Source organism: Microtus oregoni, unplaced genomic scaffold, assembly GCF_018167655.1.
Source record: "Microtus oregoni isolate MIOR12 unplaced genomic scaffold, Mior012 000175F_ref0000477, whole genome shotgun sequence".
Classification (NCBI taxonomy): domain Eukaryota; kingdom Metazoa; phylum Chordata; class Mammalia; order Rodentia; family Cricetidae; genus Microtus; species Microtus oregoni.
In genome coordinates, this window is record NW_024544831.1 from 232,390 (window position 1) to 253,155 (window position 20,766).

The 20,766-nt window shown below is 35.7% G+C and overlaps 1 protein-coding gene across 1 annotated transcript in view; it reads left to right on the top strand.

The window, feature by feature from the left end:
- Positions 1 to 20,766, top strand: part of LOC121445330 (serine/threonine-protein kinase WNK3) — a 136,209-nt gene that overhangs the window by 93,418 nt on the left and 22,025 nt on the right. Inside the window, exons 11-20 of the mRNA XM_041647408.1 lie at positions 902 to 966; positions 3,234 to 3,381; positions 4,795 to 4,911; positions 6,960 to 7,115; positions 7,196 to 7,247; positions 8,413 to 8,550; positions 9,103 to 10,031; positions 16,181 to 16,412; positions 16,804 to 16,934; positions 17,710 to 18,323. Of these exons, the coding sequence (XP_041503342.1) occupies positions 902 to 966; positions 3,234 to 3,381; positions 4,795 to 4,911; positions 6,960 to 7,115; positions 7,196 to 7,247; positions 8,413 to 8,550; positions 9,103 to 10,031; positions 16,181 to 16,412; positions 16,804 to 16,934; positions 17,710 to 18,323 (2,582 nt within the window). The remainder of the gene's footprint in view (positions 1 to 901; positions 967 to 3,233; positions 3,382 to 4,794; positions 4,912 to 6,959; positions 7,116 to 7,195; positions 7,248 to 8,412; positions 8,551 to 9,102; positions 10,032 to 16,180; positions 16,413 to 16,803; positions 16,935 to 17,709; positions 18,324 to 20,766) is intronic.

The following is a 20,766-nucleotide window of genomic DNA, read 5'->3' on the forward strand; positions in this document are numbered from 1 at the left end:
GATCTATATATGTTTTTCTTTGGGTTCACCTTGTTATTTGGCTTCTCTGGGCTTGTGAACTATAGGCTTAATGTCCTTTGTTTATGGCTAGAGTCTACTAATGAGTGAGTACATACCATATTCATCTTTTTGGGTCTAGGTTATTTCACTCAGGATAGTGTTTTCTATTTCCATCCATTTGCACGCAAAATTCAAGATGTCATTGTTTTTTACCGCTGAGTAGTACTTTAATGTGTACATGTTCCACACTTTTTTTATCCATTCTTCCATTGAGGGGCATCTAGGTTGTTTCCAGGTTCTGGCTATTACAAATAATGCTGCTCTGAACATAGTTGAACAAATGCTTTTGTAGTATGATTGGGCATATCTTTGGTATATTCCCAAGAGTGGTATTGCTGGATCCTGAGGTGGGCTGATTCCCAATTTCCTGAGAAACATTTTATTCATTGATTTATTTTCTTATGGAATTGCAGTAACTCAGGATTCATCTGTTCTCTGTAATAATAAAACAAGAATTAAAAGTATTAAGAGGTATTTATTTATAACTTTTTAAGACAGGATCTTACTGTATAGCTTTGGCTGGCCTGAAACTCATTTTATACAACAGGCTGATCTCCAACTCAGAGAGATCCACCTTTGGAATGCTGAGATTAAAAGGAGTGCACCACCACACCTTCCGAAACACTGTTGTTAACTTTTAATGACAAAGCCTTGAGTAAGAGATACTTGATGTATTAATGTCAGTATTAGGATTGATATAGGCATTGGATAATAAAGACATTTTACATTATTTACAAAGTTAAAAAATGAAATATAACAATGAGGTTTTTGAAGTAGCATTTATGTCTTAGCATAAACTTTGCAGTTACCATAATAGGTGTTATTACTGCTCCCTTTACAGCCTGTGTCCCAACCAGTAGGAGCTGAACAACAAGCAGCTCTTCAAAATCCAGATTTTGTTCCAAGGTAAGTATCATCATCTTCATACCTAGAAATCAGTGGTAGCATGCTAACACATATCATTGTATGCTTAAAGTCCCTTGAATAAAGTAATCTTTTATTCTTGTATTTGTATAGGATTGATAAAATTGTGATGAATTTTATTCCTTAAGTATTTAGTGATGATAGCAAGATAAGTAATTGCATTATTGGTAGTTTTAAGATAATCTTTTCTATATATTATTCAAATTGGGTAAGTTCTATTATTTTTTAAATTTATTGATTCTTTTCTATGTCCTGTATATTCTACCATTTTTTCCCATTCAGTGAAGTTTTATTTCTGTGATTCTATGTTTAGTCCTATAATTTCCATTTGATTCTTTTTTAATCTTCTATTTCTCATTGACTTTATTTTTCTCATTTGCTTCAAATGCAGTTGCAGTTGCCTGTTGAAGTTTTGTTTTGTTTTTATTCTTTTCATTAGTGGGTCCTTCCACATGCTACATGAGCACATTACCACTCAGTCTTTTGCTGAAGTTGGCTTTCCTTTCCATTTTTAATTTCTTTTTCCTTTGCACTGGGGACTAAACCCAGGACTTTGTGCATACTAAACAAGTGCTCTATCACTGAGCTGCACTCTAGTCCACTGAATCATTTTGATTATGACTTGTCTGACAATTTCAATTTATGATTTATCTTAGAAGTTTATGTCTGTTGATTGTCTTTCTGCATTCAAGTTATGATTTTCCTGGGTATTTGTTTTTTAATTTGTTTCATTTTTGGTAAGACTAGAATTTGATTTTTATTTCTATATTTTAGGCATTATGTTAGGATAGTATAGATTCTAATTAAATCTTCTGTTTTCTTAAACATTCCCTGTGTTTAATTGCATGTGTTCTGGCTCACTCTTTAACAGGCTGTGGTTCCAATGAAAATTTAGTTTTAGAGTCCTTGTACTATTCTGGTCTGCTTTGTTCACCTGACACCATTGGGTACTACCATGGGTAGAGTTTTCCTCTTGGAAATCTAGTCCATATTCTGTTGATGAGGCTCTTCCCAGTTCTCCTAGGAAAGAAGGAATCTATCTTTGGCTAATGGGCTAGAGTCAGGAGACATTAGGTTTGAGTTTCTTTTGTGGATGTACTGTGGATATATGAGACTGAGATTGATAGCCTTCTGTCATGGATAGATAATTGTGAGATGTCAAGCTGCTGTTGTTTGTTTGTTTTTCAAGTCTTTAGGGTTCTTATATAGTCTTTTATTTTTTCAGTCTTGGTTAGCTCTTGTGATTGTCTAGTTTATTATTTCTAGAACTTTTAAAGTTGTACTTGGGGGAAATGAGCAAGAAAAGTTGAGTTTCTGTCATTTTGTTCCAAAAGCTATATTTTAGATTTATTTTGTTAGGCTTCTGAGTGTTCTGCATATATGTATTTGCCCCACATGTGTACTTGTTGCCCATAGGGGTCAGAAGAAGGCATTGAACTCAGTGGAACTAGAATTAAAGACAGTTGTGCACTGTGGCTTCACATGTGGGGGCTGGGAATTGATCCCAGGTCCTTGCAAGAGCCAGTAAATGTTTTTTTTAACATTGAACCAGCACTCTAGTCTTAAACTAGTATTTTAAGGAAACTTTTGATTATGTAAATTGTTACTTCATGAGCTAAAATTATATCTTTTTTATCCTCTAATGATTATTACCTATTGCTGCCACTTCTCTATTTTTTTAAATATTTATTTATTTATTTATTTATTTATTTATTTATTATGTATACAATATTCTGTCTGTGTGTACGTCTGCAGGCCAGAAGAGGGCACCAGATCTCATTACAGATGGTTGTGAGCCACCATGTGGTTGCTGGGAATTGAACTCAGGACCTTTGGAAGAGCAGGCAATGCTCTTAACCGCTGAGCCATTTCTCCAGCCCCACTTCTCTATTTTTTAAGAACTCCAGGAGAAGGTTGTATTGGAAGGGCTTGCTTGGGATGAAACCCAGACCTTGTATATGCTACACAAGTACTGTACCTCTGAGTTATGTCCTTTGCCCCATGAGCATTAATGTGTAATCTTATACTACTTGTACTTATGTGTATTATTATTATTATTGTTTTTTTTTTCGAGACAGGGTTTCTCTGTAGCTTTAGAACCTGTCCTGGAACTAGCCCTTGTAGACCGGGCTGGCCTCGAACTCATAGAGATCCACCTGCCTCTGCCTTCCGAGTGGTTATAATCTTAAATTTTCTATAGATTTTTATGATCATTATTGGAATGAGTTACCTTTTTTTTAAATCACTAGCTTGAATCAAGATGTGACAACTATGAAAGAAAACACTAATAACCCTGATAACCCAAATGGAAATGGCAAACAGGATCGGATCAAACAGAGAAGAGCCTCCTGTCCCCGACCAGAGAAGGGGACTAAATTTCAGCTTATTGTCCTTCAGGTCAGTGTGTATGTTTTAGAGCCTTGGAGACTCAGGGAGGAACAGTGCTGTAAATGCAGTGAATGAAGTAAATTCAGAATATTATGAAACCTTCTGTAAATTCCATTCAAAATTTCTGATGAGAACATTACATTGTAGTTATTAAACTTGGAAATTGTGGGTTAAATAAAAGGAAGAACTTAAAATCCTTATAACCATGAATCAGAGCTTATTCCTTCTATATTTTTAGTTTTCATCTATGTGTATGTGCAGTGTTTTACATTTAATTTGAGTAATTATCAGAGACATTAATATTAGCAAAAATATATTGAATTATTTTGTGATAGGTGTCCCAGATTTTTTTTTTTTTGGTTTTTTGAGACAGGGTTTCTCTGTGGCTTTGGAGCCTGTCCTGGAACTAGCTCTGTAGACCAGGCTGGTCTCGAACTCACAGAGATCCGCCTGCCTCTGCCTCCCGAGTGCTGGGATTAAAGGCGTGCGCCACCATCGCCCGGCAGGTGTCCCAGATATTATGTACTTATTATTATCATGACCCTCCAAAAGCCTTATATGATAAATAGTATGCCCATCTCACAAATATAGATGCTCACACCAGAGAAGTAATTTGCATAAAATCATTCAACTACCAAATGCTGGAGTCAGATCTGCAGCCAGATCAGAATTTAAAGCCTGTATCTCTAACCAATATGATATATGTTTCAGTAGGATTATAAAACTTACATACAGTTTTATATCACTTCTTTTTGAAAGCTCAATATATTATGTACATGTTTCTGATGCCAGTAAATAATTTGAATAATATATTTTAAATGTCTGTAATACATAGTCCCTTATACAGAGATATAATTTAATCATCCTTTTTCCCATTCTTTCTTTAAGTTGCTGAATATGTTGTATGTAAGCTTATCTAGTTACTCCTTATAAAATGTTTTTGTTGTTGTTGTTTTGTGGGGTTTTTTTCTGTTATTTGTTTGTTTTTGGGGGTGGATTTTTGAGACAGGGTTTCTCTGTATCTTTGGGGCCTGTCCTGGAACTTGCTCTGTAGACCAGGCTGACCTTGAACTCACAGAGGTCCACCAGTCTTTGCCTCCCTAGTTCTGGGATTAAAGGCATTTATCACCACTGCCCTCAAAATGTTTTTATTTTATTTTCATTTTTATTGTTTTTAGACAGGGTCTGATAATAGCTTAGGCTTACTTCAAACTTACTATATAGTCAAGGATAATTTTGAATTTCTAATCCTGCTTTCACTTCCCAAGTACTGAGATTACAGATGTGTACTACCATGATTGGTTTATGTGATGCTGGGGATGGAACTCAGGGCTTTGTGCATGCTAGGCAAGCACTCTTCCAACTGTGTTCCATCCCCAGCTAAGACAGCTTCTCTTAAACTGGTTAAATGTATGTACTTAGGTATCAGTCTCTGGAGACAACATGGTGGAGTGTCAACTAGAAACACACAACAACAAGATGGTCACTTTCAAGTTTGATGTCGATGGTGATGCACCTGAAGATATTGCAGACTATATGGTCAGTATAGTAAGACAGTACTATTTTTCCCCTTAGTGGAATTATTCTCTCTCCTTTTTCTCATCCCATTTGGTTTTCCCTCTGTTTTCTCTTCACTCATTCATTTACACCCATCTCGTGATAGAATGTGTACAGTTTTTTTCTTTTTTCTCTTTTTTATTTTTTAAATTATTTTTGTAGTTTTTTTCTAATTTGCACAGAAAAAAGTGATTATCAGGGATAAATTACTGCATTTCCTCTGGTTTTACTGTAGTTATCTGAGGAAATATGAGGTTTTGGGTACTTTTTGTTTTGTTGGTTTTTAGATCACTATGTTTTAATCTCTGTCTATATGTTTAAATAATATTATAAGCTTTAAATGATAATCTCATTGCATAGGCCCCTGATTAAATCAGAATCAGGCCACCTAGATAATTTTAATGTATCTAACATTCTGCCCAAAAGTATTCAAGTTATGTTTTTCAGTACATTTAGTTTTATTTTTTTTAATGTGTGAATACATTGTGTGTGGTGTATGTACATGTTTATATAGGTATGTACATGAAGTACAGAGGACATTGGGTGACCTCCTCAACTGCTGTCCACTTTATTTCTTTATGATAAGTGTGAGTGTAGTGTTTATGAATATCATATATGTGCAAGTATGTGTTTGGGTACATTCACCCATACCTACTCAGAAATGTGAGACAAAAAAGGTGTCAAACATCATTGTGTTCATTTTGTGTTTTACTGACTCTGGAGCTCATTGATTCAGCTAGACTTGCTAACCAGTGAGTTTTAGAAATCTTCTTGTCTCCATCACCCCTAAACCTGTCCTCAGCGCAGGGATTACAGATGCACACTACCAATCCTGACTTTTTTTTCTCTTTTTTTTCTTTTTTTAAAAGATTTATTTATTATTTATTAGGTATGCAACATTCCTTCCATTTACACCTGCACACCAGAAGGGGGCACCAGATCTCATTACAGATGGCTGTGAGCCACCATATGGTTGCTGGGAATTGAACTCAGGACCTCTGGAAGAGCAGCCAGTGCTCGTAACTGCTGAGCCATCTCTCCAGCCCCCCAATCCTGACTTTTTTATGGATACCAGAGAGTCAAACTCAGGTTCCCATTCTTGCACATAAGGCACTTTACCAACTTTGTCATTTACCCTGACCCGTATTTACTTTTTAATAGATTTTAATAATTAGGCTTAGAATAGTGCTTTTCTTTTATGTCTTTAGTTCTAGCACTTGAAGGAAGAAGCAGGCTGATATCTGTGAGTTTGAGGTCAGCCTGATCTTCATAGTGAATTCTAGGACAGCCATGATTATGTCAAAAGAGCCTGTCTTCCAAACAAAACAAAACAAAACAAAAAATGCCCAAATAAAGCAATGTGGGACGACAAAAAAGATATAAAATATCATTGTGTTTTTGGTGTTGCCTATCTACTACTAGGTGTGGATCCTACCCTTAAGTGTGGTTGATATACCCAGTGAAACTGTTGGAGAAAACTAATCTTTCCTTTGTAAGTGGATGTCAGTTTGGAAATAGCTTCTTGGTTGTCATATGGGCTTGTGTCCACTTCCCCCTCTCAGTGCTGCCACACCATCTGTCTTGGACCTGTGCATGCCCTGTGCATGCTGCCACCATCTCTGTTAGTTCTTATGTGTGTCAGTCCTATTGTCTGTAAGACACTGTTTTCTTGGTGTCATCCATCCCTTATGGGTCTTATCTTTCTGCTTCCTGAGCCCTGATGAAAGGGACTTGATGAAGATACCTTTTTAGGACTTAGTGTTCCAAGGTCTTACATTCTGTGCACATTGTTCAGTTGAAATTGCAGCCAATTTATAAATTCAGGATATTTCAAAGTATAGTGACTTTTTCTGATAAATATCAATGATCTCAGAATATTTGAATGCGTTATGAAACTGTTTATAACTGGTCTTAATTATTTTTGTGGCACATACTTTGTTTTGATCCTTTGGAATTCACCATGAAAATATTATAATTTTGAAGAAAATAAATGTATTCTCATGAATACATTGGCTTTTACTTGATGGCAGGTTGAAGATAACTTTGTGCTGGAAAATGAGAAAGAAAAATTTGTAGAAGAATTGAGGGCTATTGTAGGTCAAGCCCAGGAGATCCTTCATGTCCACTCAGCTGCAGAAAAATCTATTGGTGTTGACTCTGTTGCCTTGGAATCCAATAGTAACCAAGTAAGAGCACTTTTAAGTAATAAGGCCATTTGGGGACTTTGTTATGAATATCATTATTTACCTGTTCATTTTTATTTCAGACAGGATCATCTGAACAAGTACTGATAAATTCTGCATCCACTCAAACCAGCAGTAAGTATATTTAATAAAATTTACCATTTGGCTTTTGCAAAAAGGCATTTTGGTGTCTTGATATAGTTTCATAGATAAAGATATTAACCAATAAATTAATTTGATAATAAATTGTTTTTCCACACTTGAAAAAAATTTATAGCCCATAAATTTTAAAAAAAAATTATTGATTCTTTATCTGAGTAATTTACTTCTGAGTTGTTACATGGTATGTTACCAGAAAAGGAAGTCACAATGCTGAAGACTTTGACAGCCTATTTGAATCTTAACTGCTAATTTGTTTACTTTGACATGAGATGGACAAAAGTATCCTAACTAAAATCTGTGCCTCATATTTTAATAGTCATTCAGAACTTGACTATTTCACTGATGATAATACTTCTACCAGTTCTGGTCACTGATAACTTTGTAAATCAGACACCAGATAAACTTCCAGAAACTAAAATTAGGGTTTTTCTGTTTTCTTTTCTGACAACTTTATCTCTTCATTCTTCTTAGCCCTGGTCATGGGTATATTAAGAGTGTCTGGGAGGGGGAGATGAACCATAGCATCATGAAGACATCTGAAGGAATTTACATAGCATGAAGAAGCAAAAGGTGGTGTGGAAATAATGGAAGCAGATACCATTATCCTGAAATTTAGTTAAACTGTATTAGGTTGCCAGAGTACATCTGTATCTTAGCAGAAATCTGAGCAAGTGTCTGACTGACAACGTAAGGTAAAGTTCCAAAGAAAATTACTTGAGAAAGTTACAGATATAGGGATTTGTCTTACTTTACTTTTATATTGTCATAAGCTAGATTTACTTCTCTTTTTTTTCTGGTCTATAGTTCTCTAAATTTTAATGCTTGTATACCACCATGATATCACTTAGGCACAACCATAATCAGGTTGCAAAACAACAACTGTAGATTTGAATGGAGAAACTATGACCCAGTTATTTAAATGTAGTGCTTTGCTTCTGGTTACTATTAATATATATCTTATATTTAGTTCTGTAAACTGTTTGTCAAGGTTGGGATGTTACTCTTATGACTTATAATTATCCTTGTTCTCTTGAAAGTGGAAATGCAACACAAGCTAATTTTTAACTTGATTTCTTTATTTAATATGAACACACTGACATTTTCTATGTGTATAATTTGTTAATAATTCTTTCTCCAGATGAATCAGTTCCTCAGTCATCCCCAGTTGGTCGGTGGCGGTTTTGTATCAACCAAACTATAAAACATCGTGAGGCACAGTCTCCTCCTTCCCTTCAGCCTTCTGTGGCTACAGTTCCTGGGTTACATCCATTTTCTAGTAAGCTTTATTGTCTGCCAGATTTCTATGGACTTGGATGATATGGTTAAAAATTACAGACTGTATTTATTAATTTGTTTTTAGGAGTATTTTATGCTTATGAAAGTTTTCATGAGCATTTTAGAAGACATTAATATTGCTATGTAACAGGCCATTTTATTCAGTTTTTGTGGAAAAAAAACCAAGAAGTGGGGGCTGGAGAGATGGCTCAGAGGTTAAGAGCACTGGCTGCTCTTCCAAAGGTCCAGAGTTCAATTCCCAGCAACCACATGGTGGCTTACAACCATCTATAATAAGACCTGGTGCCCTCTTCTGGCATAGAGGCATGTATGTGGGCAGAACACTGTATTCATAATTAATAAATAAATCTTTAAAAAAAAAACCAAGAAGTCATTTCTTCTTGACTGTTGAATTCTGTGATGTTTTAGGTCTCATTTACAAATGTACTTTTAAATAGGTCCTAATTTGACCCTAGCTTTCCTTGTCCCTTTTGAGTTTTGTGTTTACACTTTTTACTCATCAAAACTTAACTATTCTTTTGTTTTGTTCCAGGTTCAAGAAACACAAGTAATCAGGAAATATCACAGGACACATTGTTCACTATAGAGAATAATCCAGGCCAGCATGTAATTTTCACCTCTAAATCAGAACACAAGGATGTGGTTGATGGTAATATTTCTGAATGTGCTAGTGGAGAAACTGAGCAGCCAACTATTCACTGTCAAGTGGAAGATGACAGACAGATAAGGGCACCAGCTACTGATCATTCCAATGATTCTGCTACTTTGGTATGTCCAGTTTCAGTTGAATGTGAGGCACTCACCAGCCAAGCAGGCATGTTCATACCTACCCATCCATGTCAGCAAGCTGCTGTTCTGGCTGATGTGCTTCTGCCCCATCCTGGTGAATCGGTTCAGATTGGTGATAATGTTGTTCTAACTTCAGCATTTGTATCTTCTGATCAAAAGCCTCAACCAACTATAGATGCAGAGTTCATTTCCCAAGAAGTAGAAACCACAGTGAACACTGAAACAAGTTCTCCTAAGGCAGTCCTTGCCACTCAGACTCCTGGCTTTGAACCAGCTACACATCTTCCTGCTACTGTCCTGGAATCAGATGGGGAACGACCTCCAAAAATGGAGTTTGCAGACAACCGAATTAAAACACTGGATGAAAAATTAAGAAACCTGCTCTATCAGGAGCACAGCATTTCTAGCATTTATCCTGAGAGTCAGAAGGATACTCAAAGCATAGACTCTCCATTTTCTTCCTCTGCTGAAGATATACTATCCTATTCAATGCCAGAAATCATAGCTGTCAGTCACTGTGGGATTCAAGATAGTCCCACACAATCTCCAAATTTCGAACAGACAGGCTCTAAGATTCCGTCCAATGTAGCTGCAAGTCAGCCTGCTAATATATCAGTGTTCAAAAAAGACTTGAATGTGATAACTTCTGTACCCAGCGAGTTATGTTTACATGTGAGTATCTTTCTAATTCTTATTCTTTGCTTATGGAATTTAAAGAAATGCCCTCTCTCCTAAAATGTTCCAAAGTAACTACCATTTAAGATTGTGACTTAGGCTGCAGCTACTCAAAACTTCTTAGAAATGGCAGATTTGCCTTGAGTTTATTTAAGAAAGCCTTCTGGTGAGTTGGCTTGAAATTTGCAAACACTGTGTATAATTTTAGATTATTTTGAGGATAAGTGTAATAAACTTTGATTTCAGTTTGAGAGGAAACTTTAAAAACAAAACAAGAAAAATTTACAAAGAAAACTGTTGTCCATTCCCTTATAACAATTTTACAGTATTAATTTAATATTTTGATGTGTTTAACTTATTTTTTAAAATCATCCATAATCCCACGACTTTTTTCTCAACCTCTAAAAGAACTAGAAATATAGCTCAGTGATAGAGTGCTTGCCCCAGTACCTTAAACAGTAAAACATTTAATTAAGCATGGTAACCCATACCATAATCTTAGCACCAAGGAGGTGGAGGTGGTAGGATCAGAAGTTCAAAATCATCTTCAATTAATACTAAGTTTGAGGCAAGCCTTGACTACATGACACCTTGTTGAAAAAGAACAAATAGAATGTAAGCGGAGCGCATAGATCCTGGCCATTGCCTGCTGAACTATTTGTTTCTGATAAATTGTAGGAGAGAGGACAGTCATTGTCTTAAGTTGTGTAATCATGGTGAACCCGCCAGGCTCCAGTGAAAAGTACCAAACATACAATCACACAGGTGGTCCTGGCTAAACTCAGTGGATCACAAAATAAATGGAAAGACATGAACATGGCAAAGGAACTTGTTGGGGGGAGAGGAGTTGATAGGGATGGGAGAGAAATGAGAACGTGGGGTGGAGTAATCAGAATTCATTATTAACATGTATGAAAGTATTTATAAATTCAATTAGAAAAATAAAAATAAGTTCAGAAAAACAGGAGAAGGAGCAGGAAGAAAAAGAGTTTTTCCCAGAAAAGTTGAGATGGAAAGATTACAAGTTTTCCACATTTTAGATTCCCTGAATTTTAGAATACTTGTAAATACCAGATGGAGTATCTTGGGGCTGGTACCCAAATCTAAATACAGAATTCATTTTTGTTTCTTATATATTTATACACAGAGACTGTAGACAATTTTATATAGTTTATTAATGCATTTTATTTTAATTGCAACTCATTAGATGAGGTTGGTCAGATGTGGAATTTTCCACTACTAGCAGGATCATGTTGGTACTCAGAAAGTTTCAGATTTTGGATTTTAGATTTTTGTTGAGATTGGCCACCTATATAATATAGGAACCTTAATATCTCCATTTTTATTCTTTTCATGTCTTTTTTTTTATTTTTCAGTATTGGCTATTAAGTTCAGGGATCAAATACATACCATGCAAGTGCTATACCACTGAGCCATACCCCTAGCCCTATTTCCCTTTTCTACCTGTTCAGTCACAGAGGTAATCACTAGTAATTTTGCTGCTTTTCCTTCTTGACTTTTCTTAACCCTACTTTTCCAAACCCTATTTGGATGCATATCACATATGTTCTTCAAAACAATATTGTGCTAAAAGCACATAATTACTGTGTCAACGAACTGAAATTTTTTTACCATCTCATGATCTTTGTAAATGTTTACTACTGTAATTTTTGTCATCATTGCTATCCAAATAATATATACTTGTGTGCAAAATAAAATCTATCACATCCCAAATCTGTAAACATAACTGTTGGCATTTCCAGATATGATTTTAGTTAATGTATAAATATTTGTACCAACATAATTCTGCATATGTATTATGCCTTTTATAAACATAAATACATGTAATATTTATATACATATATTCCTTTGTGTATATATGCTGTTTTGCTTTTTTTAAATTTTTGTAAAGTAGTTTAAGTTATAGAATTAATATGTAAGCACAAAAGAATTTCAGATGAATAGTAAAATCTAAACAACTTAACATTTCCTAAACAAGTTTCTTATTGTAGTTTCTTTGGTCATTATCATTAATAACTTGTAAATAATACATATATTTGTTCCTCTCTTGATTTAGTAATTTTGTGTTTTTTCTTTTTAAGACTGTGTTTTACTATGTAGCGTAAAGCTGCTGTGGAACCCATTACCTTGCCATTCAACAGAATGGACCCCTTATAACTCTGTTACCTATTAAAGGTTCTGCCTGTTTCTGCCTCTCAAAGCCTCACAATGGGGATTAAGTTTTAACATTATTTTGATGAGGACATTTAACATATAACAAATTCCTCTTTGGATTCTTCATTGTTTAGCATATAGAAATGCAACTGACTGGTTTTTGTTTTTGTTTTTGGTACAAGGCATCCACTCTGTAGTCCAGGCTATCTTGGCTTCAAACTCATAGTAATCTTCCTATCTCAACCTCTTTCTATCTTAACCTTTATAGTACTGGGATTATAGATGTGAGCCACTCATCCAAACAATAACTGACTTTCATGTGTTAAGATTGTGTACTTGAATTTTTCTGAGTCTATTTATTGGCCTAATAGTTTTGGGTGGGTTCTTTTGGATTTTATTTTTCTCTTTTTTTATGGATGTGTTTGCATGTATATGCACATATGTGCGTGTGTGAGTACACACCGAGGCCAGAGTTTAACAGTAGATGTCCTCAATCTCTCTTCACCATATTCCGTTGTGGCAGGATCATTGATTGACTAGTGTAGCTAGACATTTTTCTCAGAGGATCTGAACTCATTTCCTTATACTTTCATAGCAATTCATCCACTGAGCCATCTCCCTATCCCTGAACCTTTTCTTTGAGACAGGGTCTCATTATGTAGACCAGGCTGGCCAAAAACTCACAGATATCCATCTTCCTATGTTTCCTGAGGGCTGGGATTAAAAGAGTGGACCGCCATGCCCAGCTTTGGGTTTTCTATGTATAAAATTTTGTCATTTGTGAATGAAGAAAATTTTATTTGTTCATTTCTTATTTTTCTCATATGTTAACTTTTCATATCATGCATTCCTCTTTTTCCCTTTGCTTTTTTTTAAATGTTTATTTATTTATTTATTTATTATGTATACAATATTCTGTCTGTGTGTATGCCTGCAGGCCAGAAGAGGGCACCAGACCCCATTACAGATGGTTGTGAGCCACCATGTGGTTGCTGGGAATTGAACTCAGGACCTTTGGAAGAGCAGGCAATGCTCTTAACCTCTGAGCCGTCTCTCCAGCCCCCTCCCTTTGCTTTTTGTAATGAGATAATTTCTCCATTTTTAAGATGATTATATTGTCCTATTTAGTCATTTTGCATCATGGATTGCATTTTTGAATTTCTAATAGCTGTAATCCATTCTTTGTTTTTTAAATATTTATATTTAATTTACTGTGTATATATGTATGCCCAATGTGTATGTATATGTGCCATGTGTGTGCAGGAGCCCACAGAGGTCAGAAGAGGAGCTTGATACCCTAAAACTAGAGTTACAGATAGCTGTCAGCCACTAGATAGGTTCTGGGAACCATACCTGGTTGCCCTTAACCACTGAGGCCACTTTCTAGCACTGAGTTTAGTATTTTCTTTCAGTGTTAGTTTTCTTTAAGTTTTGTTAATTCTTAGTTCTGTGTTCATTTTTTTTTCAATTTCTCCCATAAGATTCTGTGTTCATCTGTACATATGTGCTATTATATAATTACTGTATCTTTAATTGTGAGAAAAACATCAAACAGACTTTTTTGTGCTATACATTTTAACATTTTTTTAAAGCTTCCTGGTGGGTAACTGCTGTAGCTAGTCTATAAAGGCAGCTGGGCTGTTAGATATTGTCTTTGCCCCTCACTGACTTTTCTCTTGTCCAAAATATTTCTTCTTTGTATTCTTATTATGGGAGTAGGTGTTCTGGTATTTTTTTTCTTGGTGTAGAGAGAAGGGAATGACTGTTCTTTCTTTTTTACCTCAACCAGTATAATCTTCCATTCAAAAATTGTCTATTGAACAGTAAGTCAAAACCTCTTTTTCTGAAGTTCACATTCTAGTATTTAACAGTCTTTCAATAACATAATTTAAGGGCTATGATAAATTAGATTATCCATTTTGAGTGATCAGGGAAAGACATATATAATATATAGTAGTGACATTTTCAGGTAGGTATTTGTTCAAGGAATCAAAAGAAGGCCAGTTAAGTAGAAAGATATTTTAAAACATAATACAGTGAAAAGACATATGGGAAAAAGATTGGGTGGAATTTTGTAAGCATCCTTTTTGTTGACCAGATTTCTTTGTTGCTGCTCATATCTAGCATTTGAGTATGTGGTCTTTTTGAGACAGTTCATACATATAGTACAGTCTTCCTTTCTTCTTTCTTTCATAAATTCTTATGTCTAGATCTGGAGTTTTATTGTTGCTGTTGTTTTGTCTGAGTATTTCACTTTACAAGGGAAACTAAAATTTATGGTAAATATATCTTGTTCTATTCACTACATATTTATAATTTGTGTCTAAATAAGTGCTTATTATAAATGAGAAATATATATCTCATTTATAATTTCAGTGGCATCAGTGTAGCACTTTCTGAAACATAGTATTTTTACAATTTTTTATCTCCTAGTTTAGATAATATTGCTAACCCAAAATAGGACTTCAGAAACTTGCTTACTGATTGTTCAAAATTTCACCTTTTTTTTTTTGAGGTAACCTTTCATGTATCCTAGGCTGAGCTCATACTTACTACATAACCACGAATGATCTACCTCTACCTTTTGAGTGCTATGATTACAGATGTATGTACATGAATGCCTTGTGTGGTTCTGGGAATCAAACCCAGGGCACTGTGCTTGCTAGGCAAGCCCTCTATCAACTGAACATCTCTAGTCCAAAATTTTCCCTTTTGATAACTTCTGATTTAAGTATTAATAGTGCTTATTGTCATGTAGGAAGGCTGTCTTCCTTTAGATTAATGCTACATCCCTCCCCTATATACTTTTTATATTCACTTTTAATACTCTGTTATTAGTGACCACTTTTTTTCTTTTTCTTTTTCTTGACAGGGTTTCTCTGTGTCAGCCCTTGCTATCCTGGAACTCTGTAGACCAGGCTGACCTAGAACTCACAGAAATCTGCCAGCCTCTGCCTCCCAATTCAGGGATTAAAGGCCTGTGCCACCACCGCTGGATAGTTATTTTTACATCCCAAAGGATCTATGGTTCTATGCACTAAGTTTTTGTATTAATTACCGCAGATTATTTAGGAAGCACTCATTTAGACACAAGCAATCATGGGTGTTTGGGGAGGTTAGGAGGACAAGAAGATGATGGTTTTATAGCAAACATGATCTGATATTAAAAATTCTTAGAGCATGAATTCACAGTAATTTTTCATTTCTTTGTAAATTTCTATGAGATCATATTAACTAATAAACTTTCTTCATATTTCCTATTTATTACTTAAACAGCTTTAAATTGCTTGTTTTTCTATTGTATCATATATCAAACATAATTATCTCTTAAATAATAGGGGAATAAGCTAATATTTCACTTAATAGCATTTATAAACAGGCATGGTACTGCACACCTGAAATCCTACTCCTTGGGAGGTAAAAACAGTAGGAGCCGGAGTTCAAGGACAGCCTGAATTACATGATATCTTGTGTCTAATAAACCAAAAAACTAGTATTTTAGTCATTGGCATATATAAAAAATAACTTATTTTCAATTTTAGTTTTCAAATTTGATGTAATGACAACAAATATTTTGGCCTGGAAAATTAATAGTGTCTTTTATTTAATCTAAAGACATAATATTTCCAAAGAAATATCAAAGCTTCGGTTTCAGTCTCATATGCACTGTTACTGAAATAGTCCATAGTTTTATGGTTAATTATTAATCCATATAAGAAAACTTTTTTTTTTTTTTTTGGTTTTTCGAGACAGGGTTTCTCTGTGGTTTTGGAGCCTGTCCTGGAACTAGCTCTTGTAGACCAGGCTGGTCTCGAACTCACAGAGATCCGCCTGCCTCTGCCTCCCGAGTGCTGGGATTAAAGGCGTGCGCCACCACCGCCCGGCTTAAGAAAACTTTTATACCACAAAACTTAACTCACCTTACCTAAATTATTACCACTTGGTTTTTCTTTGATTTTTGTCTCCATTAGGAGATGTCCTCAGATGCTTCACTTCCAGGGGATCCAGAGGCCTATCCTGCTGCTGTGTCAAGCGATGGAACCATTCATCTGCAGACAGGAGGTGGATATTTTGGCCTAAGCTTTACTTGTCCTAGTCTCAAAAATCCTATTAGCAGGAAATCCTGGACTCGAAAATTAAAAAGCTGGGCATACAGGCTACGGCAGTCAACCAGCTTTTTCAAGAGATCAAAAGTCCGTCAAGGTAGTGTGCTTACAGTCAGGGACATAGACTAGGTAACATCATTTTTCATCTACTTTTTTTTTGTCGTCCATATTTGAATCTTGCCATTTTTTCCCATGTAGCTCATATATATTAAATATCCCATTAGTGTTGTGGCCATTTTATTTTTTCCTTTTGTAACTAATTTGGTTTTTCAGTTATTCATTTCATATAGATACTAAGTATCGGGATAAATCTTGCAATGTCTGATTTAGAGTTAGGGACTTAAACAATGTTGCTTATACATTAACACTTTTTAATTATCTAGCAAGGGTTAAACTTTTTCTGCTTTTCTTCATTTTTGGTAATGTAAACAAATTAGTCTTAAAAGTGATTTTTCTCTTTTCTGCTTATAATTTGACAAACCTTACAGTGGAAACAGAAGATAAAAGATCAGCAATTGCTTCTGATCCCATTCCTCTGCCACGGGAGTTCTCAGCTGATACTAGGGCTTTGAGTAGATGTAAAGCAATGAGTGGATCATTTCAGCGGGGCCGCTTCCAGGTTTGTGTCTTTGGTTGTCTCTTTACCATTGCCTTATGAAAGAAAACAGATAGAGCTTCATGGGAGAGTTTGCCCAACATCTGTGAGACCCAAAGTTCTATTCCCAACACTATAAAAAAGTGAAACCATTTGAAATTGATCTGCAAATCATCCTTACTTGAACTGTAAATCATTTCATACCTAATTTTTATCTTGGTCATATCTTTTTTCCTTACAACGCTATCGTTATAGATGAATCTGAAAATTATAAGGATGTTAGTAGTTACAAAAGAGGATAGAAATAGATAATCATTTTTGGGTCATCATTTCTATCAACTTAATTTCCTGTTTAGAATTATTTTTATTCATTTGTATGTATCTGTGTGACATATGCCATGTGAGGTGCCTACAGAGTCAAGAAGAGTATATCAGATCCCTGGGAGCTGAAATACAGACAATTGTAAGCTACCACATAGATGATGGAAACCAAACTCAGGTCTTCTGTTGGAACAGCAGATATTCTTACCCACTGAGCTGACTCTCCTGCCTCAATTTAATCTAATGTCCTTTAGAATCTCAGCAAATTTCATAGTAGAATTTTATTTGGGTAACATGAAGCTATTCTATCCAAAGGCCCCAACTGAATGACTGTGACAGTATAAGTTTTGGTATTACCAAATATTATATATGTTAAATTGGCCTTTCTTGTCTGTGCTGTGTTTTGACAATGAATTTCTTCATGAGGTTTACCCTTTGATTAAGTAGAACCAGACAAGTTTACCTTTTTCTGTCTCAGGTGATTACAGTTCCTCAGCAGCAGTCAGTGAAAATGATGTCTTTTGGAAAAGAACACAGACCTCCATTCAAGAAAACAACAGTCCAGTCCAGTGAACAAGCAGCAGCCTTTGCTGAAACTGCAGTATCTCAGTTGATCGAAGTGGAACCTGCCGTGCCCACTCCTAAAGCGTCAGATTCTTCACGAAAGTTACAAACTCTTTATGAAACTTTTAAAGAAGATAAAAGAGAGCCTGAACAAGGTGACATCTTCTCATCTTTCAGCACAGCTTGTGAAACCAGTGTGTCTTCAGTGACTACAGAAAAGAACTTGGAAGAAACTTCAACTACAGGAATCAGTGTGCATTCTGGGTCTGAACTGTTAGATAAAGAAACAGAGGAATTGACTCCTGGGAAACAGCCTTATGAATTTTCGGCCCCTCTTGCTGGTAATGGAAAGTCAGTGGCAAAATCTGGTTCAAAGAGTGATCAGTATTTACCACTCAGTAAAGAGCAAGCCTATGTTCAAACACAGAGTTCACTCTTCTATTCTCCATCTTCACCAATGAGCAGTGATGATGAATCAGAAATTGAGGACGAGGACTTGAAAGTAGAGCTTCAAAGATTACGAGAAAAGTAAGGATGCTCTCTTTTCTGTAACAAATCTAATTGTTTACAAGTTTATAGAACTTAATATTTGCTCTGTAGCTAATTGGATATTGGTGGTATTTTAATGATTAAAACTTCTGTGATTAAAAACTGATAAATTTATTTATGTACATAATTATCCTTAAAATGTTTATGGAATGCTAAAGTTATTGCGTATAAAATAGTTTTATCTTAGTTTTAAAATTGTTTTATGTGTTTGGATGTTTTGCCTGCATGTTCATTTGTGCGGCCTTTGTGTGCAGTGTCCATGGAAGCCAGAAGAAGTTGTTGGATATCCCACTAGAACTGGAGTTAATAAGCAGTTGCCAGCTGCTATGTGGTTGCTGGGAATTGAATTCAGGTCCTCTGGAAGAGTATCCAGAACTCTTAACTGCAAGCTATCTCTCCAGCTTTTTGAGACAGGGTTTCGCTATGCAATTCTGCCTGCCTGGCCTGTAATATACTATGGAGCTAATCCATGTTGACCACAAACTTGTGGTAATCCCCTGCTTCTGCGTTCTTCATGCTGGTATTACAGGCACATGCCAAGATGAATACATACTTTTTTCAATCCTTGTTCTTTAGTACTCTTGGAATACGAATATATGACTATTCTTACCTTTTATTAGTAGATAGCTAATTTATATAGTCAAAGAGAATAGTTCATCTTTAGGAAAATACAAGATCCTTCTAAGATCAAGCTTATTATTTAGTGAATGAGGTCATAAAGTTTTACTAATGATATTATAGCAATATGTTTTATCATGTAGAGTGGTTTTTTTTAATGTTGTTTTGTTTGGTATTTGGTTTCATATACCAGCCTAATCTTAAACTTGCTAAGTTTAAGATCTTGAACTCCTGACTCTGATGCCTGAACCTCCCAAGGGCTGGAATTACAGGCATGTGCCATCACAACAATGACAAAATTACCACCACCAACAAAAAATATTTACCACCTCTACAAAATTTATGGTCTACTTTGAAAAGTGCCATGCAAGCCTGGCAGGCAGAGTTTAAACCACAGAATTCACAGTGGAAGAAGAGACCCAACTGCTGAAAATTTTCTTCTGGCCACCACAAACATATATCATACACCTATATACATAATAATAATTCTTATAGCAAAAGATTGTTTTGTTTTGTTTTTCGAAACAGGGTTTCTCTAGCTTTGGAGCCTGTCCTGGAACTAGCTCTTGTAGACCAGGCTGGCTTCGAACTCACAGAGATCTGCCTGCCTCTGCCTCCCAAGTGCTGGGATTAAAGGCGTGTGCCACCACTGCCCGGCCTATAGCAAAAGATTAAAAATTAACTAAAATACACATGTATAAATGTTTGATATTACACTGCATATATTTCATTTTTCCTATATATTCAGTACTGTGTAGTTTATGTATACAGATATTTTATAGTACAATACTTATTTTTAAAGTGCTTTAATATTTGTGATGTTAGTATTCTATTTATGTTTTATGGAATATTGTTATTGTCTGAAATATGGTCTTGCCATTTAGCTCAGGCTGGCCTCAAGTTTGCAAACTCTGAACTGCCTCAGCCTTCTGATTATAAGAATTTAATAAATCTTTTTTTTTTTTTTTTGGTTTTTCGAGACAGGGTTTCTCTGTGGTTTTGGAGCCTGTCCTGGAACTAGCTCTTGTAGACCAGGCTGGTCTCGAACTCACAGAGATCCGCCTGCCTCTGCCTCCCGAGTGCTGGGATTAAAGGCGTGCGCCACCACCGCCTGGCAATAAATCTTTTAAATCATTTTGAAAAGACTGTTGGCTTTTATAGCTGCCTATGTTGGTTATGAGTACTTAATTTTGTTTATGAAATATAGGTTCTCAAAAAGGGTCTTTTTATTCTGGGATTTGAGAGATGACTCAGTAGTTAAGAGTACTTCCTGTTCTTCAGTTCCCAGTATCCATATCAGGTGACTCACAACTACCTGTAACTGCAACTCTAGGAGTTCTGATGGCCTACATATTTGTGCCATATATTCATACAAACACACCCATAAATTAAAAAAAAATCTTTTTTTAAAAAATCAGCCCCAAATAGGACCAGGTGTGGTATTTCATGCTTTAATTCCAGCACTTGGGTTGCAGAGGCAGGTGGATCTCTTTAAGTTGAGACTAGCCTGTTCTACATAGCAAGTTCCATGCCATTGACAGCTCTGGTGCAGACCTAGTAGCAAGACAGCTCTGAAAGTGCTAGAGTTCTTACATAAGGCCAGGAAGTTGGGATTCGTAGTCCTTGCAGCAGCTGGCATTACAATGGATAGGCAGCCGCAGGTATCAGGATTCCTCGGGCCCTGGCAATGGCCAGTCTGAAACCCTCCATGCTCAAGTTTGACAGCTGTCTGGAATTCTTCCAATGACCAGGACCAGCAGTTACTTTTCTCTGGCTTTTTATTGCCTTCAATCCTTTTTTCACC